At 56.8% G+C, this 25,402-nt stretch overlaps 1 protein-coding gene across 4 annotated transcripts in view; it reads right to left on the reverse strand.

Annotated features, from left to right (window-relative positions):
- The window catches only part of LOC122363632 (spectrin beta chain-like), a 52,847-nt gene that overhangs the window by 22,545 nt on the left and 4,900 nt on the right, over positions 1-25,402 (reverse strand). For 3 of the 4 annotated variants that reach the window (XM_043333135.1, XM_043333137.1, XM_043333134.1), the window contains exons 2-7: positions 13,062-13,242; positions 4,593-4,744; positions 2,642-2,815; positions 1,875-2,163; positions 879-1,179; positions 191-319 (exon numbers count right to left, since the gene is read on the reverse strand). In XM_043333135.1, the coding sequence (XP_043189070.1) occupies positions 191-319; positions 879-1,179; positions 1,875-2,163; positions 2,642-2,815; positions 4,593-4,744; positions 13,062-13,191 (1,175 nt within the window). In that variant the 5' untranslated portion in view covers positions 13,192-13,242. Of the gene's footprint in view, positions 1-190; positions 320-878; positions 1,180-1,874; positions 2,164-2,641; positions 2,816-4,592; positions 4,745-5,712; positions 5,828-13,061; positions 13,243-25,402 lie in introns of those variants that run through there. The other variant, XM_043333136.1, reaches the window with a different exon arrangement.

Here is a 25,402-nt window from a genome sequence, read left to right on the forward strand (position 1 = left end):
AATAGTCACCAGGGCCCATTACTCTCGTATCTTACGATAGCAAAGCAAAGATGGTATGACATCTGTGATGTGAAATGCTTATAAAATGTCAACTTCGTCACCAGCTCAGGTCAAAACAACGCAAATGACAATGAATTAAAACCAGTTGGGATCACCAGCCCCTGATTCAAGACAGTAGTGCGCCACTCACTTTTCCCAGGCGCGGTTGATGTCGGCGATCATGAGCCCCTCGCGCGGCGTGTACGGCCGCTGGTTGTTGGCGATCATCTTTGACTTCAGCGTGAACAGCAGCACCTCCAGGTTACCCTTCTCGACGAACCTGTGCGAGCGAGCGAAAACACCGGTCAGACGACGTGAGGTAAGCGCAATCCTAAATGCTGCAAGCTACAACACAGACATAAACGTCAACATTTTGACCACATGTTTTACTCCAGTGATTCTTTCGAGACTCTGACAGCCACACGAAGGAGCAGTTTAGCGATCGGAGACTGTCTGAAATAATGACTCAAAATAACGTAGATATACTGCAGTAACAAACTAAAGCGGAAGAGCAGAACCAAACGGATTATGTAGTAAACGGTAATAGTTAACCCCAAGTCCGTTGTCATTGTCGGTGACTCATTCCTAACCATAAAAATGAATGAACAATCGAGCCACACGTTTGTAAAAACACGACAATGGACTATGTGAGCACGCGAGCTACCAATGAAACCTCACTTGACGACATTGAATGAGCACACAACGCATCCAATCACAGCCTAACAGCATACCACGAGCGACATCCTTGTCACCGTCTCTCCCAAATTTCCTTCCCTCTCCACTGGCTTCCCTCCCCTTCCCAACCGATTCCTCCTTCTCTCACTCCGTTCCGCACTCACTTGGGCGGCTTCTCGACGGTGCGGTACGAGTTGAACTGGACCAGCTGCTCCTGCACGCCGCCCAGCGAGTTGGCGAACTGGCGCTGGCCCAGCTGCTCGATCGTCTCGCGGATCCAGCGCAGCAGCTCCGAGGTGAGGCTCTCGTACTCGTGGATCATGTGGTCGTTCTCCATCAGTGTGCCCACCACCTTGCCGATACGTTTCGACTGGATGGTCTCGGCGCGCATCTTGGAGAAGTAATGGTAGTAGGTGACCACGTAGGTGATGATGGACTTCTCGTCCGGCTGCTCCATGCAGACGTCTGTGGGTGGGGTCGGGTATTGTCAGACATTGCTCAGATAGCAACTGGAGCTGTCAGACAGACTTGAGACTCATACTTATGCAGGAGGATAGTGGGCGCGCTAATATAGGTAAATAGCAAAATAAAATGATGGAAGGTTGGTCGCCACTTTATATCATATCAGGTGTATCTATCTGCCGTTCAATAGATTAACAAAACCTTAATATCCAATTTAAGGAAAGAATATGTTCTCTAACCCTTTTGGCTGCATAGACATGAATGACAAACATTTAAAGAAAGTGGAGGGGACAATAACCGGCAGCGCGTTGTTCAGAGAATCCAGCCGGCGATTCGCCGGACAGAAGTTTGAAGGGCAGCCTGCTCGGTTCAGCACCCACCCAAAGGTCAACGAGTCCCGCGGGACATAGAAGACAGCCATACCAGAGAGAACGATTCCCGCGCCGCCCGTCCAGCCTGTCAATTTCAGATCGAAAGGCCCTCCCGTTCAGCGCGTGCCCATAAACATGCAAAGTTTGATGCCGCCCAACTTTCCGGCGACGGGCGATCGCATAATTTCTGGTGTCGTCTCACATCGTTATTGGGACGTCTCGCTAAGCGCAGCGACACCTCAGAGACCTGGAGAGCGCCTACCAGCATCTCTATCTTCCCCCTGGAGCTGAAATCTCTCTCCCGTCCTCCGCCGGCGGCGCACTCACCCTCCGGGTCCAGCAGTTTGGTCAGCCCCAGCTGGCTCTCGGCCACGTTGAAGGCGTTGTTGAGGTTGTGCATCGGGTTGGCCTTGCTCAGCTTCTCGTACTGGATGAGGTCGGCGCGGTGCTTGTGGATGAGCGCGTTGAAGGCCAGGCCGTCGCGCCAGGAGGTGGTGAAGTTGCGGATGTTGACGTTGTGGTAGCCGGCCGTCTTCATCTGACACCAGAGCAGCAGCGCGTCCTTGGCCGAGCGCGTCTCCTTCGAGTCCGTCTCCTCAATGGTGATGTCTTGGATCTGAACCGGGGCAGCGGAGGGGCGGGTTAGAACGCTGAATACATGGCGGAAAGATACTACGCGGTGATAGCGTAGTGGTTTAGGTCGCATTGCATTACAACATCCGCTTATATCCGCGGCATCTACGTTCAACAGCGATCCCATTTAGATAATGCTACTTCACCCTAGCTGCAATCTCTCAAATCCTTACCTGTATCAGCACTCTAGCTAGGATCATTTTTACATCACACACAAAGTGCTTTGTTTTGGTCTCAGTCGGCGATGCATAAACGGCCTTCAGTTTCACCCATCACCGGACCGTCGCGGCGTTATCAAGGCCCTCCAGCAAACCCCCTCGCACTCCGTCGGAGTCGACATACCGACCAGCCGCCGGCGACAGCGGCCCGCTTTTAACGCGCGGTCGATACCCAAATGAACGAGCCTCTGAGACCACCCAGACTCCCAGCGGTGTCCGACCAGCCCGGCGGACGGCGCTCACCTGGAACCGCAGGATGATGGTCCAGATAAGGCCGAGCGTGAGCCGCGGGTTGCCGTCGACCACGTCGTGGGCGCCCAGGTTCTCCAGGTGGACGCGCTGCTCGCGCAGGAACTGCAGCGCCTTCTCCACGTTCTCCAGACAGTGGATGCGCATCTTGCCCTTGGTCGGCCGCGGCTGTGGGTGGGGCGGGGGGCGGGGTGTCAGAGGGGCGGGGGTGGAAAGGTCACGGCACGGCCGACTCGCTCGGCACGCCGCGTTGGTCCGGTCTAATTGGACCGGCCGGCGCTGGATCGACTCGGACACGGGCCACCGCGTGTCGGCCGTGCTAACGATAACGAGCGACATGACGGAGCGCCGCCGGCCGGGGTCCATCGACAATATTATTAGTATCGGTCTGAGCAGCTCCATTAGGATTTCGTATCTTTCAGGATATCTACAGGTTGTGTTCGCATGTGTCAAAACAAACACGCAGCAAACAAAGTCGTCGCTATGAAATACGTCATAGACTATTGACTATGTCATGATGGTTATCATGAGTCATCCTGTCATTGACCTGCTGACATTTGGAATGGAGGCTGGAGCTAAACGGGACCCCGCAGCATCCATATTTCACATTCCATATACCACGCCTTCACAAATGCCGGTAATACCCAACGAACAGGCACAGCTATCGATTGAAGCATCATACGCCCGGGACTCAACTATGCTAACGAGTTCAGGCCACGCTCGTTCATCCCACAAACAGTGGCTGGTTACGCTATATCCAAGCCTGCCGGGCGGTACTCGGCTAGGTCAGCCACGTCGTCAGGTACTCCGTCAAATAGCGGAACTCCCGGAATAGCGGGCGAGTTGGCGCGAGCCGCAGCGCCCCGTGCAACAACAATTCGTCAGCAGCGCTCGATGTCAGCGCGTGCGCACGAGAGCAGAAAGCGCCGACCGATACGTCAACAGGAAACGTAGCGTAGGGCATTCCGTTCGGCTAGTGTTCTGCAGCGGGACCAACCGACGGGGTTTGCACACCGCGTACCCGGCCGCACTGCAGCCGGGTAGCGTGATAGGGCGCGACGGACTGGCACGGCCGCCGTAACCGGACCCGGCCGGCGCGCCGCGAACCTCCGACCCCGGCACGGCGTGCTGTGAGTCTCCCCGCACCTCCGCCCCGGCCCGGTCTGTCGGCGGTTACGACAACGCAGCTGCGTTAGCACCTTCGGTATCCACGCTCGGTTATAGCGAGTGGGAGCAGCTGCCGCCCGTGATTACCCAGTGCCCAGCGGCAGGGCAGCTACACCGGCACCTTCCACAGCCGCGAGAGGGCGTGTCACCAGGCTCGAGCAGCTGCCGCCATGGTTACCCACGCAGCAGTGTTGAGATGGGACCGGCAGGTCGGCGCCCTACGGCGGGGTCGGCGGCAGGGATCGGCGTTATTTTGGGGAAGGCGTGCGATTATTTTGGGTGCCGGCTCGTGCCCGGCCGGCTCCCCTCCGAACGTGTTCTCCTGAGCCGGCGGTGGCGTGCGGCGCCGAGAGGGCGTCATCAGTCAGCTGCCGGCGACCGCCGGTCCCGGTCTTACAGCGCCACGGAAACAACAAACCGACGTATACCGCCCAACAGCGATAAGGCAGAGGCAACAACACGGTTTAACTGGATCATAAAGTGTCAATTCATGCAATCTAACAGGGAAAAGCGGGCATAAACCATGTCACAGACCAGCACTAGTTTCAGCACATCAGTTTTGCAGACATCCCCAGCTATCGCAATCCCCGCAGCCCTGGATTACCCGCCGACTGGTCAGTACCCCGGGCACGCAATTCATTTCCGAGGCACAGTGCTCTCCTTAGTGAATTAAATGACAGGAGCAGAGCACACACCGACATTTTCCAAATTTCAAAGCGGGCACACCGCGAACCGGTGTCTTCTAAAGTGAATTAACTAGCGGTGGCTGCCCACTCACCAGCCTCTCTCCGGAGAGCACCTCCAGCAGTTTAATGAGGTAGCGGCCATCTCGCAGGTCGGTGTAGAGGTCGGCGGTGCGACACTGCACCCGCACCAGGTGCGAGTTCACCCACTTGGTAAACGTCTTCTTCTGTACATTCTCTCGCTCACCTATAACAAACAAACACAATCGCGTCAGCAAATCGCGCCGTACACAGCCGACAAATGAATGTAAACCCAATCTCAAACGCCCGGTACCGTCGAGTCCACGGCTATAAAACGCCGCGCCGAGCCGGAGCCATTCCGAGCCGGCGGCGGCGGCGGCCTGAACGGAGTTCACGGTATCGACCCGGCCTGCCTGGGCGCCAATGTCAGCCCGCCGGCCTCTGCGGTCCACTTCTGACGCAGTGGGGCCGAGAGTCCCCCGGGAAATAACCCGCGCCGGCCGCCTCATCAGACAGCGGTGTGAACGCCGCGCGGAGCCCCCCGGTCAGCTCGGCACAGCGCGAGGTCGGCCGGCCGGGCGGGCTCTCTGAGGTACCGGTGCCGGGCCGAGTGCTGTGCGCCCGCCCCGGACCGCCGTCTGCCGCCTCTCCTTTCTGCAACTCTCCGCTCTCGATTCCACGGGCGTCTCAGCCCGACCGGCTTCCGGCATCGACCCACGGCAGCGGCAGCGGCGGCGGCACAAGGCAAAGGCCGCGCCGCCGCCGACGGAGCTGCCGCCCCGCCCCCAGCCGCCAATACCGCCGCAGCAGCAGAGACGGTCGGCGGAGGTGAGAAACAGCTTCGACAGGATTCAATATCCTAGTGCGATTTATCCTATCCAATACACCACATAGTGCATACGGACCATCAATACCAAAAGGCGTACCAATGCATCCTTACTGTCGAAAACAGCATTGTCGCGCACGCCCATCTCAAGAAATACCGCGTGATTCAATGAGTCATCACGATTATACACCGCACCCAGATCGCCGCGCGCGGCGCCTAATGGACGCAGACACGCTCAGCACACACTTCACCCCTCCCCTCCCTCCCTCCCTCAGATAACACAGAGCAGACTCCCACCCTTCCCGGCCACCCCGTCCCCGCCCTGCCGCTGCTCCGGCCCTTCCCTGCGGCGGGAGCCCGGTGCCTACCTCGCCGGCTGCCGACCACACGATCGTAGATATCACTGACGTCCACATCACCGCCCTCGTCCACATCCCACATCGCGGACACAGCGGCGGACACAGCGGCGGACACACGGGCGGACACCGCCCAGGGTCCGGACACGGCGCGGCAGAGGTGGCGCGGCACTGAGCCGAAATCGGCACCGGCGCGCCGCGACACCGATAGCCCGGCTGATACAGGCCGCACTGGGTAAATACTGGGTCGGCGGCGACTCAGTGGCGGCCGGACGGGGACCGACTCGGCCGGCAGGACTGCACAATACAGTCACTGCACACACAGTGCGCCTGGTGGGGCCGCTCAAACACGGCCCCAATACCGCAGGAGTGGCGGTGCTTAGTACTGGGACGGAGGGTGGACTGATGTGCCGTCTCTGGCGACAGACGGAGACCGCCACAGTGGCTTCATCCCGCCAGAGCGAATGATCACGGATCATCCACCGCCCACTGCCGACCAACCAAGGCGCATTGTCCTGTATGTAGCATTCAAAGTCTGCCGCCCATCGCCCGCCGCTCGGCCGTCCACTATCCACTGCTAGTCGTGTACAGTCCGCGTCTGTCAACGCCCACTAGCCACCGACTACACCACAGTCCATAGTCCACGGCCCACCACCCACTACCCACTGTTCACCCTCCACACCACAGCCTCGCCCGCCGCCGGCCGGTCTGTCACCCGACTGGCGTGCCCACGCAGTCGCCACCGTCCCCACACCCTGTTTGCGTCGAATGCGCCGCAGTGCGGCCTATTCGCGCCGCTTTCGACACGGCTGCGGCGCCGCCCCGCGTCACACAGGTCGGACGTGCGCCGCGTCAGCCACCAGCGCGCCACTCGTCGCCGCAGAAGGCGGAGCGCGCGCGGTCCGGATGCTGGGAGCTGGTAACGCGCATCAGTGTGTGCTCATCAAACAGACAGTAAATGGTAGGTATTTGATCTCTGAGCACCTGTGAGCATTCCATTACGATGCCGACCCGATGAGTGTGGCTGATCAGATTAAACATCAGCTTTCCTGGCTTAGTCAAAACTTGCATGTTGGTAAAAACCAACGCAGCGCTACTGAATCCTGTTATCCGGACTGCTATCTGAAGTTGATCCAATTAGTGCAGCCCAGGTGACCGGCAGGGGGCAGGGGGGGGGGGGATGGCCTTCCGCCGCAACGCCTCTAACCCAGTCGTGATTCACACCAGCGTAATGCCCTGTTTACACCGTACTACAAACGTCCTGTTTTACAGTGCGGTAAAACAAGCGGTCCTGCACGTTAGACGCCGAAAGTTCGGCAGCCACGGCCTTGGCGGCAGCCGCAGCACCCAGAGACCAGCGACTTTTGGAAAAAGAGCCAGCCAGCGAACTCCGAGCCGAAGTAACACTAACAGTCGGCACACTAACAGTAAACAAACACGGCGCCACATCATACAGCCACGGAAGGAATATGGCGTGACCAGGCAGCCCCGGACCGCGGGCAGACGGCTCTCTCGGACCGCACGGCACGATCCCGCTGACCGCAGTCACGAGTCCACGACTCGGGGTTCGCGGCGGACACCGGCGCCGGTGGTTCCCCGCGGTTCCGGACGTGACCGCTAGGTTACCGCGGTTCCAGACGTGGCCGCTGGGTTACGGCGGTTTCCAGGGACTGGCGGTCTCCAGGGACTGGAGAGCTGGCGAATTTCGTACAGCCCAGCTGTGTCTCATCCGTGTACTCTGAAACTAATATCTTCATGCTTCAACATCTAGAGCATATCAGCTCTGGCTTTCAGTTGTCCATAGTTTCAACATCTAGAGCATATCTCTGGCTTTCAGTTCTTATTCCGCTCCTTCCCACAAGTCAAGTCACAGCCCCTCCCCCTCATCCCCTACTCACACACTTTGTAAAGCAGCCGGCCGCCCGCAACGGAACTATCTCACAGTATCGATACCGTGATCACGAGTCCACGGACACGATCACGGCCGGACGATGCGACCATGGCGGCGCAGACAGACGATAGGATGGGATCACGGCGGCGCAGACAGACGATAGGATGGGATCACGGCGACGCAGACAGCCGATAGGATAGACCACGGCGGGCAGACAGACGATAGGATAGACCAAGGCGGTGTAGACGGTCGACCGGTCGGTCGGTCCCACAGATCAGCCGGGGTTCAGCGCCGACCATAAACCTCCCGCCGAGACACAGTCCAATAACCAGCCACCGCCCCACCGCCGCGCAGCGTCATATCGTGGAGAAATACAGACGCCGTTACGTTCCATAGGTGTGTGCGGTTGGGCAGTGATTATGCCATTTGTCTTAGAGCTGGTATAAGGCTCCGGTAGTCCAAATCAGGGGTAAGAGAAATTAGTTCAAAACCACGATATGTAGCCCCAGAGGCGTCCCGAGTCGGAACGACGTTGGCACAGCTGATGGTAGAATTGGAACATATTCGCTATTCATACAACAGCCCAGTGTCCCATAAAGATCCTCACCGTCCGTGAGTCAGGCTTTGGTCCCAAGTTCAAACTGGGTTGTACCGTGCCCTCATTGAGCTATGCCGTTTCAGCTGTCCATTGTACAACTCCCCCGTCCGCCCTCAGAGGCAACGTCGCCGCTCGGCACGGCGGCGACCTATCAGGCCCACTGTTTGTGGCCGCCCACGCCCACGGCGAGTCACCGCCAAACACCGTGACCAGTCTCCAGCAGCCGTCAGCACATCCAGACGGTGACGTCACGCCTCTCCGTGCCCCCCCCCCCCCCCCCCGCCTACCCCTCCCTCCACCGGACACGAGGCGCCCGGCGTCTCAATCACCGGGACTCAGTCCGAGCATCATTCCATTACCGGCTGACGTCAGGCCGGCGACAATATCGTCCCGGGGCTACGACACAAGTGATGGGCTACAGAGCCGCTCACGCTGGCTGCCGTACGCAGCAGACGCACTGTAGGCCGGCAGCCCGAAAAAGCGCTAGAAATTCCCCCAAACTGACTGTCCGCAATATGAACAAAATAGGTATCATTAAATCCCAAATTGATCGAAGAATACGATTCCGATGCCAGTTTTTCCCTAAGGTCAAAATTGAGGTCGTCAGTTGTCACCAAACACAAGACAATTTAGACTCTCTAGTGGCCACCACATTTACCGATTTTCATGATGATCTTTAGTGGTAGTTTATTAGCTGACCAATCGTCGTTTTGAACGAAATTTCCTGTCAGACTAGTTCAGGGCACTGTTGTTCACTGTGACAACATCATTCTCACATATTGCATCGCTTTTCTGCAAGATAAGCTAGTTTTTTGCAAGCAGCTGCAAGACGTAATTAAAAATCATATCTAATTTTTTAATTAGACTTTTATAAAAATGTGATTTCGAGCGGCTAAAGATGAACATTTTATGCTAGCCTCTGATTACTCATCTTTCGTTCCATATAGGTGCTTTGCTGCTTTTCCCTGCTACTTTTCGAGATATGCGCCAGTAAACCACATGATATAGGGGCAATTGTCACCTCGCCGCTCTACTGAAGGCCCGGCGCTCTTTAAAGCGCTGGAAGTTGTGAAAAACAAACGCGTATAATCTGAATAAAATATATGTCCCTGAGCTCAGAATTGATCAACGCACACAATGCTGTCAAAAATTTTGGGCCAAACTCAAAAATTCAGTCATTATTAACCCCCAAACACAAGTCAGTGATAATCAACAACAACTTGCTCTTTAGTTAGACTTTTTGAGAAATGTTATTTCGAGCCGCTAAAAATGATCATGCCATACAAACCACTAATTATCTTTCTGTCATGCCCTACTCGCAATTTTTGCTAATGCCTGCTACTCTTCGAGGTCACGTGACCTCACCATTAAAAGTGAATGGGGAAATAAGGAAACTGTTGTTTTTGCGCATGGAATGATCTCAAACTATCTCGAGCACACGGAATCGTGATTTCATGCACTCCTTGCAAGATCCGATGCTTTACTTTTGCATTTTTGACCTTCCGTGACGTCATTTATGACGTCACTACGGTCATAGGAGTTTCTCGTCAATAACTCATGACCAAATTGAGCCAGCGACTCGGGAAAGCCACCAATGGACTCGGAAAGACCTCCCGAATCGAATGATATGCAATACGACTTCCTTCGATTAAGTTCGTGGCCTGATGGGCTCTGACCTGACCTTGACTAGAGGTCAACACCTTAAGTTGACCTCACCCGGACAAAAAGTATACCATTCGACGCGCCTGAGCCAGGCGAACACGATGGTGCCAAAATCGCTGCTCTGCGGCCATTTTTTGCGAAATTATTTACCAAAAACCAAACCCTACCTTGGGCTTTTTGACTTCACCTCAGAGGTTACCGGTTGACCTGGGACCTTAAAATCGGGTATCAATCGTTCCGTCTTGAAACGGCGCACACGCTTGTTTTTTCCGCGAGGCTCTAGCTCTATTAGGGGCGAAACGGCGAAAAGGGGTCGTACCAACCCTCCCCCCTCGACCGGCCGAGGGGGTGGGGGGTCCAACAATAGGTCCGGCGAGGGTTAAGCAGCCCCACTTCGTTTTTAGCATGTTTGCTTGTCACTGAGATCAACAACTCAATCACAGATAATTTCTAGCACTTTTCCGGGCCCCCGGCCCAGTGTGAGACGGTGGCCACACTGCAGTATGGGCGAGGGGCAGACGCACGACGCCGGCGATGGTAGGGGCATAGGCGCGGGAGCCGGGGGGGCAGTGGGGGCAGCTTGCCCCCCCCCCCAACTCTGGGGCCGTGGGGGCGGTGCCCCCACAGCTTTGAGACGGAATACCACACTTTTTTTGCAAATGTTTTCTTTTTTGTTGAAAAAGCCGAGGGATGAAAAACAAGTGGCCTAAAACCGGTAAGAAAACTAGATTTGGGGGTACCCTAGGTTGATCTCTATTATGGTGTGCCCCCCCAATCGGAAAGTAGTTCCCGCGCCCCTGGGTAGGGGAAACGGGGAAATGGGGGAAGCGAGGCAGAAACGGAGCCGAAGGAATGCAGAAACAGTCCAGATGAAAGGCAGGGTATTGATCGCGGTGGACATGAGAATGGTAAGAGCGAATTAGGGACAGCGAAAATTAGGGAGTGGTGCCTAGAGGTTGAGATTGATAGTGCCAGGACGGGGGAACTCGAGACGCTCCGAGTTCGGAACGCTGTTGGTGCAGCTGCCGCCGGTCGGCCCCGTAACTGATAGTCTCGGCAAACAGCGCTATCGAGCACTGCCGGATAACCTTTACCCGAGCCGTGAGAGAGCGAAGCCGTTCGCAGGGTAGCGCCAGACGGTCGTATCGCTCGAGTTGCGCCACGGATCGCAGAGGGGGTAGATTGTCGGCAAACACCGGGCCGGGTGTTCTGCCGCTCTTTTCCCTTTAATGTTAGCTGTGTGGCGAGCTTTTATAGCAGGACAGACACTGCCGTAATACCAACGGGAGCAATTGCGCCGTTTTATTTCCCAGTTTCGCGCCGAGCCTAAGAGGGCGAACGCGATGTTATTGCCTGAGGGGGGGGGGGGGGGCTCATCCGGACGCCAGGGCAGAAAAATGGCACGACATTCCCCAATCCTTAGTCATTTGTTTACATCAAAAACAAACAGGGCCAAGTCACCAGCTCGATCGACCCATCCAACAGCGCTAGATGAACCGCAAACCGTCATGCCAAAGAAATATTGGCCATGCTAGCTGTTAAGCTTTGAAGGTAAGAGGGCAAATGTCTCACGAAAATAGGAGTTGGAATGACGGCTTCATTTCAGCAATAATGAACGGCCCAGTTGGTAGGCATCATTGCTGCTGACAAGCACATCAAGACGAATCTTCTCGTTTGCCCACAACGCACCTGCATTGTTGCAGTGCGTCACCACAAACTGCGCTGCACGGCCTCTTCAGTCGGCCGGCCCGACAGCCTTTTACATCCACCGCTATCGGCCCACCGCGCGGCCCGATAGGGCACCTGCTGATACCGGGGCGGTGGAATGAATCAGCTCAGAGCTGTGTAAACCGGGTCTACTGTCGCCACCGGGACAGAGCCGGTCGGCCGATCGGGGGCGGGTGGGAGCCACCCAGCGGCGCCGCCCCCGCCGCCACCGCCCCGCCCCCGCCGCCGCCGATGCGGTGTTTACAGTAGCGCAAGCCGCGGCCCGGTCTGGCAGCTTCGATCGCCAGCGGTGGCCAGGGCCGGGCCGCCGGTGGCCAACCAGTCAGCCAAAACGCCCCACTGCCAGCCGGCCAGCTGGGGACGACAGCACAGCTGGGGACGAACCACACCGGAGGGACAGTCAGTCCTGACCGCTCACTCCGGCAAGCTCGACCACCAGAGGATAAACAGAAACAGGCGAGGACCAGAGCTGGTGCCAACTCCTGTCCTGATAACCCGCCAGCAAACCAAGCCACACCCCAACGGCGCTAGCTTCATCAGACATTGAGGCAGATAGCAGCCTCACACTTTGCCTAACCACGCCCCCACTAGATTGATTGTTGACATCAACAATGACACCCAGACAACCTCATCGCCCATGCAGCCATCCAATGGCCATCCTTTCATTTTGCCGCCAAGTCACCCAGCCAGCAAACCACCCGTCCACGCACCTACCCAGCCAACTACCCAGTCAGCCAGCCACCCGTCAGCCACCCATCCTATCTTCTAACCAGCGCACCAGCCCACCGCCGGGCCGGCCGCCAGTGGCGTCAGCGGCTCCCGGTTACAGACGGCGACCCAGACTGCTGACACACCGCCGCTGGCCAAAAGCGGCGGACGGCTCGTCGGAAATCGGCCGGCTGGCCGGGCGCCCGGGCCGCCGGCGGCGCCGCAGGGTCGCTCACCGGCCGTCACACCCGGTCCCTACCCCCTTCCGGTGCGACCCGTATCCCATTCCGACGCGCTAAGAGCTCCTCTACCGAACACTGAATAGCGGAGAGGGTTTGACGCGTCTGGTCTAGCAAGACGCCACTCGCGTGACTGCAGCCATTCTCGTGGCCGTGAGACAACGACCGTACGATGGGACCGCACAAAGAAAACTGCCGTGTCGCTGGCTGTAGTCGGACATGAGCCCCGCGACCGCGCTCCTTATGTGAACACGCTGTCCACAGCGCGGCCCCCGAGTCCATAACTCAGCACAAAACAGCGGCTCGCAGACACGGCGCTGGCACGGCCGCCAGCTGACATCACCGCCAAATTCGGCCGCACCGTCAGCCCTTCACCGAGCGGGCGGCTGGTTCGGGGAGCTGCCTCCATCTGACCTCATTCAGCATGTCTCCGTCTGCATATCAACCCCCCCCCCCCCCCCATTTAACTGCCGAGCGACAGCACAGAACAGCGACAGCCAGAACAGCGCCGTGCGCGGGAAGGAGCGCGGCTCACCTGCGAGGGCCTTGATGCGCGACCTCTCGAAGAGCCGCGACGATGAGTTTCCTCCGTCGTACTCCATGTCGTCGCCCATGTCCTGGTTGGTGACGGGGTCCCATCGCGGCACGCCGATGTCGGTCGTCATGGTGACGGCGTGGCCGACCGAGCCGACCTCAGCTCCGCCTCAGCGCCCGCCCTGTAACCGGGGGAGGGAACGGGACGGTCAGCACCGACCGAGCCGACCTCAGCTCCGCCTCAGCGCCCGCCCTGTAACGGAGGGACGGGAGGGACGGTCAGCGCCGACCGAGCCGACCTCAGCTCCGCCTCAGCGCCCGCTCTGGAACCGAGAGAGGGAACGGGACGGTCAGCACCGACCCAGCCGACCTCAGCTCCGCCTCAGCGCCCGCTCTGGAACCGAGGGACGAGAGGGTCAGCACCGACCGAGCCGACCTCAGCTCCGCCTCAGCGCCCGCCGCCCTGTAACCGAGGGAGGGAACGGGACGGTCAGCGGCGGGTTACCGCCCGCTCTGGAACGGAGAGACCGAACGGGACGGTCAGCGGCGACGGTCGCATTTGAGGGCACAGCAGAGCAGAGTAGAGCAGGACAGAACAGTTACGGCCGGTCAGCGCACGGTGAGACCTACCGTGTCAGGGAAGAGCAGAGCATAGTATGTAGAGCAGGAAAGGACAGTCGGGGCCGGTTATAGAAAAAGATACGGTACGTTAGGATAGGGAACTATATGACAATACAGGGAAGAACAGAGCATAGAAGGGCAGGGCAGAGTAGGGCAATGCACAGCAGGTCAGGAGAAGGATGGGAGAAGGGCTGAGCAGGAAAACTCGACCGCTCTCCCCTCCGGGTCGGTCTAACTAGCCATGATGCCTGGTGAGGTCGACACGCCATTCTCACATAAGGGTCCGTTGTTTGGGTGCAGGGTGTAACAACATAACGACCCCAGACTTGTTGCACCAGGGCGCTGCAGGGTCATTATAATGACGATGATTGGCACTGAGGGCTTTTATTACCGTTGCGTACCGTGAAAAACTTCGTGAGAAAACGCGCCATTTGGGCATGCATGGGTCGGTCGAGTCCAGTATCAATGACAGTGGCCGACTCAGGACTAACAAAGATGCGAGGCATCAGGACAGGGAGGAGCGTGCCAGGGCGGCTCAGACGTCAGCAATCTGTCCCGTGACAGTGGTCAGTCCGTCGCATCTGGACACGACCGCTGGCGGACACAAAGAGTCCAGAAATAACTCGGGCAGGAAGTCATGTGGCAGGGTAACGCGGCACTGCCCTAAAATGACGTCGCAGAAAATGTTTGGAACGTCGATCCATTTCTCGTTGCCCTGGAATAATTGCAAACAACCAATGTCCAATCTTACCCGATTCTAATTTGATTTGCCTAAGGGGGTTCAGAAATAATATTTAGTATACCTACCATTGCTTTAAAATAAACAAAGCAAAGTAGTTCAAAATCGTGCCCTCCTTCGCATGTTATACCCGCATCAGCTTGTCAGTTCGATATAGCTGACCTATAATTAGATGACAGGTTTGTCCCACACCGGTAACACAGCCCACAATAGCACACCGTTCAACTGACCGCAGCCACAAACGAGCGCGGCGCGGCGGATCACCGCACTGCAGCGCAAACGGACCATGCCGGTTGCAACGTCCAATCTCGGCCACAACATTCACCAGCCGCAGACCCCAGCGTCGGCGGTCAGCGTGGTCTAGTCTCTGTACCAAGGTCTCCCTCCGACACATCTCAGCCTTGCACGACACCCAAACCACCGAGAGAAAGCATCACAATGTCCACACGCCGCGCCCATGTCTAGTCATTTGTCCACACACCACAGGAGAGATGGGCAGACCCCAGACAGCGTGGGATGACGACGGGAGAGAAGAGACAACACTAAGGCAGCGAGACACAGACTGACAGGTATACGGAGGCAGCAGGCCAGCAGGGAGAGACAGGAGGAAATGGCAGAACAGCGGACGGAGACGGGAGGAGACGAGACTACTGGAGGCCGCGACTGGGTGAGCCAACAGCCTCTCAAGGCTGAATGTTTCGGCAGTCATATTGACAAACGAGTGACATCACCGTCATAGAACGAGAGCCGAATAAGACAGGTTTAAGCTGTACCCACTACCTACTTATTTCGAAAACACCAGGCCAGTGGGCCAGTGCCAGTGGCGTTGTTTTCGCTTTGAGTCCCTATAGATGAATCATCACATAATAGGGCAGAACACCTGGGTTACCAGCCTACACAGATAAGAGTTTGCACATAATAGAGTCCAACACATCTGCTGCGAGTTAAGGCATCCAAGGCCTCATTGATATTCTGCATTTACTTAATACTTTCCCAGAGTGACACCTGCGCATTTGCCCCGCGCCGAAAAGAGGCCTGTGGTTTGTGCTGTACTGTATGCACTCACACTGAATCCCTTCATATCGCCCCATACTGATCCAATATCGCGTCCATGGAGAGCCAGTTTCAGAAGACACTGCGTGGATCAATTGGAGTCAACTGACAACATCCACCAGCCCCGCCGGACACTGCTAAACTGCAGGGCACAACATTCCTGTCACGGCGTCCTGGCGGCAACCGGCGGGTCTCCCATCCATAACCATGCATAGTCAGTAGTGTGGGCTGTGCAGAGAAGAAAGTATTCGTATTGACACTCCCAGCACCCCGGGAGAAAAGGCGGGCGATGGGAAGGATATGGCGATGCAGGGGCGAAGTAACAAGTTGGCCGTTGCAGCCAGGATGCACAGTGCACATGCAGCCGCCAGGCACAGCTGGCACGGGCATAGATGGGTGACATCAGAGTGGGGAGACGAGCGCCTGGTGCGCCGCAACTGAATGTAGTTATCGAGTGACAGTGATCCAGGGGATCTAAGGACGAATCGAGGTTCGATCTGCAATAGGTTGGTGGTCGCGAGTGCGATTGTAGCATTCTAACAGCCTAAAAGGGAAGTCAGCGGAGTTCTCGGTTTGCCGCTACATGAGTTTTTCGCCCCGTGCAATAAGCAAATAGTAAAAAAAACTAAGAATTTTGATTGATTGTATTTCCAATGCAATACGCTGAGGAAGTTGTAATGGCAACAACGCCAAAGCAAATAAAACGATGCATTGTAGGCGAGTCCTCATAACTAAGGACCGTGACATAAGGACCCATAAGTGGGGACGGAACAACAAAAGACCGACGTGTAATGTCGACACGGTGCCATCGATCAAACGAGCGTCCCATTGTCCCAGATACGGCCGCCGTCATTGTGAGGGTTTGGACACCGCAGATCGGCCACCGAAGGCTAACTGTATGGAAATCACGCCCATCAGACACATTACAGAGCGGGCCGACAAACTGACCGGAAAATTACACCTGAAAACGAAACACAAGACGTAATTCGACCGGTAATACAGCGAAGCTTGTCACTTAAAATCAGGAAACGTGGAGTGCTTCGGTCGTCGTCAAGTCAACCAAAAATAAGTGTCATCAATGACAAGCTGCCTGGTAATTGATAAAATAAATGCAGCTTCTTGTCAAAAAGTTCACGATCTTCAAAATAAAAAAGAAACCGTATGGCTGTCTCGTCCCGACATCAAGCCGTTTGAGAGCTGCCCTGGCGGCGGCCCGGCACTCTCGCCCCACACGACTCCGCCCGGCGACCCAGGGTCGTCCGCCGCTCCCCGCCGCCGCAGTCACACCTGTGCCAACCAGGTGTCCGAGCGACACGCGTCCTCAATTTGTCCCCGGCCATGACTGGGGAGGTGGGATGAGCGAGGACATGCACAGCACGCCTTATTCACTGACCACACCCAACTGCACTTTTTTATTGACCGGTCAAAGAAAGTTTGTAGATCTTTCTAGAGGAGATCTCATGAATGACAAACATTTAGGCATAGACATTTTTTGATAGACATCAAGCCCAACAGCCCAAAGACTAGTGAAAATGTTCGGTGTGTGAAGAGGCAGCACTACATTCAATAATACGAGCGACGGAGCGCATAGAGACTCCTGTAAGCTCTATCAAAGAAACTGCAGGTTTATGAATAATAATCAATACCTATAAATGTACCGAAGGGGCAAGGGCTATCAGTTGGCTGTCGGCGGCAGAAAGGTATCGCGTCAGAGAAATCATTTACGTAAGCAGTGTTGAGAAAATGCTGCCTGGATCGCTGGCCTATTTGAAAATAAACATCCACCCTATCACGTTTCACAGACTAATTAAATGACCAGTATGCTCGATAGGCTTGCTTGAACTATGTAGATGCGTCCATGACCAGAGCCTGCTAAGCGGCAGGGAACAGCGCACGGGCCGACAGTCTGTCTGTCTGGTGAACAGCTCATCATTAGGTGAGTCAGCCTAGCTCCGGCCTGAGGTCACATCAGGTGTTCTCTGAGAGGGGGCGGGAGGCACGTGCCGCCCTCCCGGTCACCTGACAGACACACAAACAGACGGAGGTGTGGAGAGGGGGCGGGGTAACGGGTCAACCCGGCAACACCAGCAGACAACAGGGGCTGCCGTCGGCGGGCTCAGACTGCCGCGGATTAGCGCGGCACGTAACAGGATTGATGGCGGCCGCCGACCGCCGGCAGCCATTCGATGCCGCTCCGTCACAGGAAGGGAAGTCGGCGACACCAGTCGGCTGCTGGACAAAGGACAGCCACAACAGCAGGGTCCCACTCACGCCGTTGCAACACACGCCGCGATTAGTGATCGATTTGGGCCGCTGAACCCCACCCTCGCCTCAAACATCGATCCGACGTCCGCGCCGGCCCTACTCGGACCACAGCGGACACACAGACTGACCGACGGACCGACCGGCGGCGGTCCGCGGAGGACCGTCTCCCCGGGCGTGACCGACCCATCTGGCCGCCGGGGCGTGGCCGGGCCGCCGCGACGCTGTCGTGATGCCACCGCCATCGGCGACTTCCGGCCCCGCCCGGGGCGACACCCCATTCCATTACCGACGCCAGGCCGCACCAGCCGGGCCGCCAAGCCACCACCAGCGGCGGCGGCCGTGACAGCCGCTGACAGCTCAGATGCCGAGTCGGCGAGTGCGGCTGTCTGTATGTCCAGAGGGGGAACCAGCCCGAATAACCACCACCTCACCGTGCAGTCGATACTGCGCTCACGGAGCATCGAAAGACGGCGCTGCAACGCTGCTCCCCACCCTATCAGTCCGTCCCATCTGCAATGCACAATAGCGAGCAGACTACCTCACAAAAGGTAGACAGGCTCGCCAAAATGTTGAGACGATCAGCCGAGCCGCACGGCTATTCAGCTCCTCATGCAGCCATTGAATGAGGAGAAAAGCCTGTCGCCGTGAGCCGCCAATGCTCCGAGTCGCTGCTCGCCGCCGGACCGCCGACTGTCTGAGGTGTCGGCCCGCCCCGGGCCGACCCCGCCCGACCTGGGCCCGACCGGCCGGCGCCGCCCGCAGCTGATCGGGCCGTCCCGATCGAAGTGGCCCGCGGGCCGTCGACGCAGCCCGGCGGCGCCGCAGGCCGTCGGTCCCGGCGGACCACAGGCGGCCGACGCCGCGTCCTTGGCCCAGCCAGCCAGCTGGCCGCAGCGAACGATTCAAACAGAACGCTTAGATAGCTCCAACCAGGGTTGGGCACGCCGTTTTGGGCGGCTTGGCCCAGGGACAGGACTAGCTCCAGACGCACTGATCCAGACCCCGGGAGCTGGAGGAACGCCAACCGGAGGCTACGACCGCTTTTTATACGACAGAAGATATCATAAAGCATCGCCACAATAATTACAGCGGCTCGGAAGTTGACGTAGTTGTTGACGACGCTCGCGTGCTCGTCTGTGATAAGACACCACATTATTTTCAGGGGCGACGGCAGCCCGTAGCGTTGTTGACCTTTAACAAGGTCGACAACAATACCCCCGGGCGCCGCCATTTCATTAGAGAAAATCGACCACCCGAAGTAGCATCCTTTCACGAGAGGACAACAACCTAATCAGATTCTATTTTCGGAAGGGAGCCAGCCCGTAACACGAAAGACGACGGTTTACTCCTGGTTTCTCACTTCCATTTCTTACATCTCCTTTCAGCCTGCAATATTGATGAGGATCGTTCCGGCAACTTGCTGAGCCATAAATTACCACTTGGCGCCGGCGGCCGGCGTGCGGTCCAGACCCGGCAGAAAAAAAAAACTCCATTACCTATCCCTGGAGTATTTTGGCATCAATAATTCAGCAGCTAGCGCCAAGATGCGTCCATCTAAATCAATTTCGCCATTATGCTAAAATATTCGGTGCCGGGCTGGACATCCATAATGCAACCGATCAGGTGGAACGACGCCTACCTATTCCGGCGGCAGAGAAGCGGTGAACATGTAACCTGATACTATTTTATCAGAGAGTAACAGATAACTTTACATTTATTAAAACAAAAACTCATCTCTAAGGCGTACTAGTCTGAGCCGCTTGACCATGACTATACTTATGGCGCAATTTGCCGAGCTGCATGCTATTTCAAAACGATCAGCGTTACACCGAGTCGTGTCACCCAGCGGAAGTGATCATCAATCCGAATACACACTCGGCCTGCGGCGCCCGGACCGCGGCGGGTGGCCAGTGACCCCTGCCCTCTGTCGGCCCCCTCCCCGCTCTCCCTGGGAGGCAGACGTGCTCCCCTGTCTCTCTCCACGGCCCTCGGTCAGCGCTCTGTCCATGTTTGTTCAGCGCCGCTTGTATAAACGGAGTCAGCGGTGACCGGACGGCGGCCGGACGGCTGGGCGTGGCAGGCTGGCCGCGCGCCTGTGGCCGCGGGGGACGCTCCAGGACAAACGGGCGGCGAGCGCAGAACTGACAGGACGGGACCGCTGTCCGCGACTCGGCGTCATTTCCTAAATGAAGGATAGAACAGAACCCAGGATAACAAGACTTTTGCAAAGCATGACCAGTGACCACACAGACAAAGGAACAGTTAACACCACTGAGCTTCCCTGATTTGTCACAGCACTAACGGATCTACATGAGTATTGAGTAGTACCCCGTGCTGGCGCACCGGCATCATACAGGCTCACCTGCGGAGCGTCCCCCCTGACCGGTACCACGCTCCCCTCCCCTCCCTCCCTCTCCCGTACAGAGGGGTTGTAACGCTCCAATTCCCTCAGACAGGGGAGCGGCCGACCCGCCGGCTGACCACTGCTGGAGCCGCCGCGAGAACCCGCCAGTATCACCTGTCTGCCAGCCTGTACTGCCCACAGGTCCACCCCCGCCGGTACGGGGCCTGCACAGCCCCAGACCCACTTCCCGGCCCGTCACCACCGCCCCACGGCAAAGCCAAGCCGGTTCAGCAACGATCAGCTGAAACTGGCTGCAATAATCCGTCCCAATATGGCGAGTCTCAGAGCCCTGAGCCACACGTCGGATGAATCACAACTGGCGACTAATGCCACCTCAGAATGCGATGCATGTCGAGTCAGACCGGCTGCTGGCTCGCCGATGCACGCGGCGTCCGGCCCCCGGTATTGCGCACGCGGTAGGGCGCGGGACTCTGGCTGCAGGCCAGGCCGACTCGGCTCGCTCGGGTCGGCTCGGGTCGGGTCAGTGAAGAGGTGAGCGGACTGAGAGGGCCCGCCGCGGGCCGCCAGCCCGGCCAGGAGCTGCCAGACAGCCGCTCGGCAGTCGTCCAGACACGTCGCCGGGGACGCCAGGGAGAGGTGGGCGGCCAGTCTGTCCAGAGAACGAGACGCCGAGACTGTCGCCGGGAACAGCACTGGACAGAGTCGGACGGGTCCGTGAACATCATGGAAGCAAGTGTTCAGTTGCTGTGGCCCTCATGAGTTCGTGGAAATCCTGTCTCAACACGGCAAGATGAGGCTGCGGCCTGACCAAAAAAAAAACAAATAAATAAATAAATAAAATGATCACACCAATAGGTAGACATTTTCCAATTTATCAGTGTTCGAACACTATTTGTAGCACAATCATGGACCATATGTAACACAATCATGGACCAGACTGACACAATGAGCAGACACGCCAGAGGAGACAATGACAGGATACAGCGACTCGGAGAGAATAGTCCTCTCTACACCAGATCCCCTGGAGCATGGATCGCATCCGCCGAAAACTGGCGTCAGCCCATCTAAACCGCTCGCTCAGCTGTCGGCCGCGCGCAGAGCACACATTTCCCGTCCTTCTCACACCACTCATCCTCGCCAATAAGCCGGCTGCACAGCGGAGAGCTGCACCAGCCCAGTCGCCACCAACCCTCCGCCTTCGGCTCACAGCAGCCTCACGAGCTCTGAGCCTCCAGCCTCCTCCATCCCCATCCCCACCCCCACCCCCGCCCCCGCCCGTCGCAGAGTGATGACATCACCCACCCCGGGCGCGGGCACGCCGACCACAGGCTCGGCTGACGGACGGACCGCCATGGCCGCCGGGCGGGGGCGGGGGCGGGGGCGGCGGCGGCGGACGGTAGACACAGGACAGACCGAGCGGCGGGCCGGCGGCGGCGCTGATGGACCGTGAAGTGGCCACCTCCAGCACGCCGCGCGACGCCCCGGCATGACTGGAGGGACGTGGCGCGGTCTGAGGCCGGTGTGCCGTGACGACCAGTGGGCGGCTGGCGTCGCACCGCACGGTCGGCAATGGGTGGTGAGTAAGATGCAGCGGCGTTATTGGCCAATGTGGCCAGTGCAGCGGCCAGAGGCAGATGGATGAGCACCGAGTGATGGTGGCAGATCTGTACGAATGCAGCCTGTTCAGGAGATCAGACAATCGGGATCGTGCGGGCAAATAATATGCATGCACTCTAGCGGCGCTGCGGCAGTCAGGGATCGTGTACAAAGGCGACCCAAAGATCACAGCCCACATCGCGAATACTAAAAAGCATCTGATCACAAGATCACGTACGCCCGATGGCGACGTCTCCCTTCAAATTAAATGCGAACACCGCTAACTTTAACCCGCGCGGGGCTGGGGGGGGGGGGTAAATTTTACCCCCCCTCGCGAATTTTGGCTATATCTAAAAAACGGCGGCGCGCAGCGCCGCCAAACTTTCAGTACCTTTTTTTACATCAATTTGACACGTTCCCTGAAAATTTGAGCGAAATCCGTCGGAAAATTTTTGAGAAATTGACGTTTTAGTGACGTCATGTTCGCCATTTTCGCCTCAAAAACGGCAAAACTTCAAACGCCGCTAACATCTTCATTTTTAAAGGAATCAAGACGTAACAAAAAAGGTTATACGTCTTTCTACTTTGTCTATCAAATGGCTATCTCGGTTTTTTGAAAATATTGGATTTTGGCCCAAATTTTTTTCAAAAAACCGACTTTTTTGGGAAAATAGTTATAAAATCCAAAATTTTGAGTGTATCGAAAAAACCGGAATATATGTCAGAGAACTGGTTTATGTGCACCTACATACCAATTTTTAGAAGAATTGGTTCAAAAATGTGGGAGTTATTCAAAATTTAATGACGTCACGACACACAAAAAATTTGAAAAATGAATTTTTGGAAGTTCTAGACCTCGTACGGAAACAAAAATAGCACCATTCGATTCGCCGTGAAAAACTGCATCAGATAGACACCTTTTTAGGCCTTAACAACCAACTTCAAAATTTGACCTCACTTGACCTGACCTTGACCTGACCTCGACCTGAAATTCATCCAGAGGTGGTCCATATTACTTATTGAGTGTGCCTATTGAATTCTATGAGTAAAATGACCCATAAAACAAGTGTCGCACATGCCCTTTTCTATATTTTGTTTTTGGTGACCTGACCTGACCTTGACCTTGACCTCTGAATGATATTGTATGCAACAAATATTGTCTTTGTAGCCTAAGAACACGTTTTGGGCAATCAGTCTCAGTCCATGACTCCATTCTTCGGCAACTACGGTGCAAGGCCGATACTGTAGAAACTTGCAATTTGTACCCTTGACCTGACCTTGACCTTGACCTCAAATTTTAAATAAAGTACATGTTTTTAGTTGTTCGTGATGAGATCTTTCGATTGGCGTTCGAATTTTCCAAATCGGACCATTAGTTCGGGAGATAACAGGGGGGGTAAAATTTACCCCCCCCCCCCCAGCCCCGCGCGTTCGGCTGGAGACCCCAGCCCCGCGCGGGTTAAGGCTGTTGAGCACCTGGCAGCGATAAATGATAATAAGATCAGTGGGAGTGTTAGCCGCCGTTAGTAGCCAGGTAATCCACGATGATAGTGCACCTTTTCCTTTACAACACCAATAAATGGCAGGACGTATGCAAAAAAAAACGCTTTACGTATAGCGCTACTGATGTTATCAAGTTCAGGAGTAGCCGTAACACGTACCCGAGACTCGGATAGTATCGTGAGATCAGATCCGACGCGTGAAAGCGAACGTGTTCTCAGAAAACTCACTGAAAGTGAGCGTGCTAGATACTAATGATGATGTTTGGGCTTCGAGAACTCGCATACTGAACTGGTCTTCGACGAGGGACGCCCAGGAATGTGTCGGGTAAATGGAAAGAAGCTTCGAAATTTCCCTGGAGGGTGTCATTAAGTTGCGGCCGATTGGCATACACGGTTAATCCATGACATAAGACCACACAGGGGAAATATCATCTTTCAACTAGCCCAACCCTTGCTGACTGTGCCCCTGACAACAGACAGAGCGTCGCCGGGCCTCCTGGCACCAGACCACCTCTGTCACCCCGCCCGCCGACACCCGCCCTATTCGTTATCTCCCAGTGCGTCCGTCACCTCTTCACCTGCTGCTGACCTGGCAGAGCCCGCCACAGCCTGAATCACCTCTCAAGCGGCACAATCGTCCCGCCCGGCCACTGCCGGCGATACCCAGTACCCACTCCTCATACCGCACTGTGTGCCGCGTCAGTCAGAGGATATAGAGAGGCGAGGCTCTGCGGTCAGTCGGCAGCGGAGGGAGGGCCAGACATTGGCCCTGTGTGTCCAACCGGCAGCCTATCGACCGAGCGGTCCTGCAGGCCCGTAAAACTCCGTCCTTTGCGGCGCCGGCGGCACGCAAGTCAGCAATAGACTCCCCCCCACCGACGGCCGAGCTGTCTGCGTCGGCAGCGACTGAGGCCGGGCAGCCGGCGGACGGGCGACGGAGGACGGTCGGTGGTCGAACGGCGGTGGGCGGGGCCGTGGGGGGGGGGGGGTCGGTTCAAGACATTATCGCCCGCCGAGAGACGCCGATCGGGCGAGACTCACAGGGTGCCACCGGCGGTAGAGACCGACAGTCGAGGACGGCGAAGACTGGCCGAGGGTTAGAGGACTATCGATCAAGCACCGGCGCCGTCTGCCCGGCTGCTGGGTACGGCCCTTCAGCCGCCCGGGGCGGACAGTGGTGAGTCATACTCCTATTGAGGTGCAATCGCCGCGCCGGCGGCCAGCCGAGACCGGGTGCCGGCCGATCGGAAACCGACCCGACCCGGCCCGGAAACCCGAGAACTTGGCGAGAAGCGTGTTTTGATCAGTTCGACATTGACTCAATGCCAAACAAACAACAGGCCGAACAAAAGGATTCTGAAAACATCAAAGCCGACGAAAAGGCATCAAAAATGTTTCAAGGAAATGAAAACACTCTAAAACGCATTTCCAACTTTAAATGTATTTCCGTAGCGGTCCCGGCTGCACCGCTGAGGGCGATGCGAGTGCACTTTGCCATACGGTTCGCCCCATGGGGCACAAGGCAGAGAAGCTCGCAAGGGCAGGCGGGATCCGAGCGAACAGTGGGCGGTACCAGAGATGGAACTTGGCTAACCAAATTGGTTCCATGTCCTAGAGGAATAGGCGTTGTAAGAAGAAAACAGCCAAGTAATTAATTTGATACATCAGTCGGTTAAGTCTGTCGCTCAGTTCCTCCGTTGCTCAATTGTTCAGTTTCAGATTCATCTCCTGAGGGCCGGACCCAGTTCTGCCACGATGGGACCCGGCGGCGGACAGGACAGCCTTGGGGCGGTGAGGCTGAGGCTCAGTCTGCTGTTGTTCTGAGGGTACCCGCCGGGGCGCCGTCCACGGATGAACCAATCACACGGCTGGCCGTGGGACAATTACCGCCAGCTGGCCGCCACCCCCGCCGGCCGACCGATCGCGCTCCCACGAGACAGAGTACTCGGCCAGCGTCCTGGTATCAACCAGACAGGCAGGCTGACGGCACGACGGTTATCCAACAGCAGCTATGCCGCTGTTTGCTGACCGCTAGGGCAAGCATCGCTATCGGCCGGTTAGGCTGTACCAGGAGCGACCTGCAAACAGGGCGCACATACCGACCCAGCCTCGGCCGCGAGGATGAAGATTGAAGCGCATCCCGCTCACAACCTATACCACAATGCCTGCACAAGTGCCCACCCCATTCTGCTCCGTCTTGT

This window comes from Amphibalanus amphitrite, unplaced genomic scaffold (genome assembly GCF_019059575.1).
Source record: "Amphibalanus amphitrite isolate SeventyFive unplaced genomic scaffold, NRLGWU_Aamphi_draft 000631F_arrow, whole genome shotgun sequence".
NCBI lineage: Eukaryota > Metazoa > Arthropoda > Thecostraca > Balanomorpha > Balanidae > Amphibalanus > Amphibalanus amphitrite.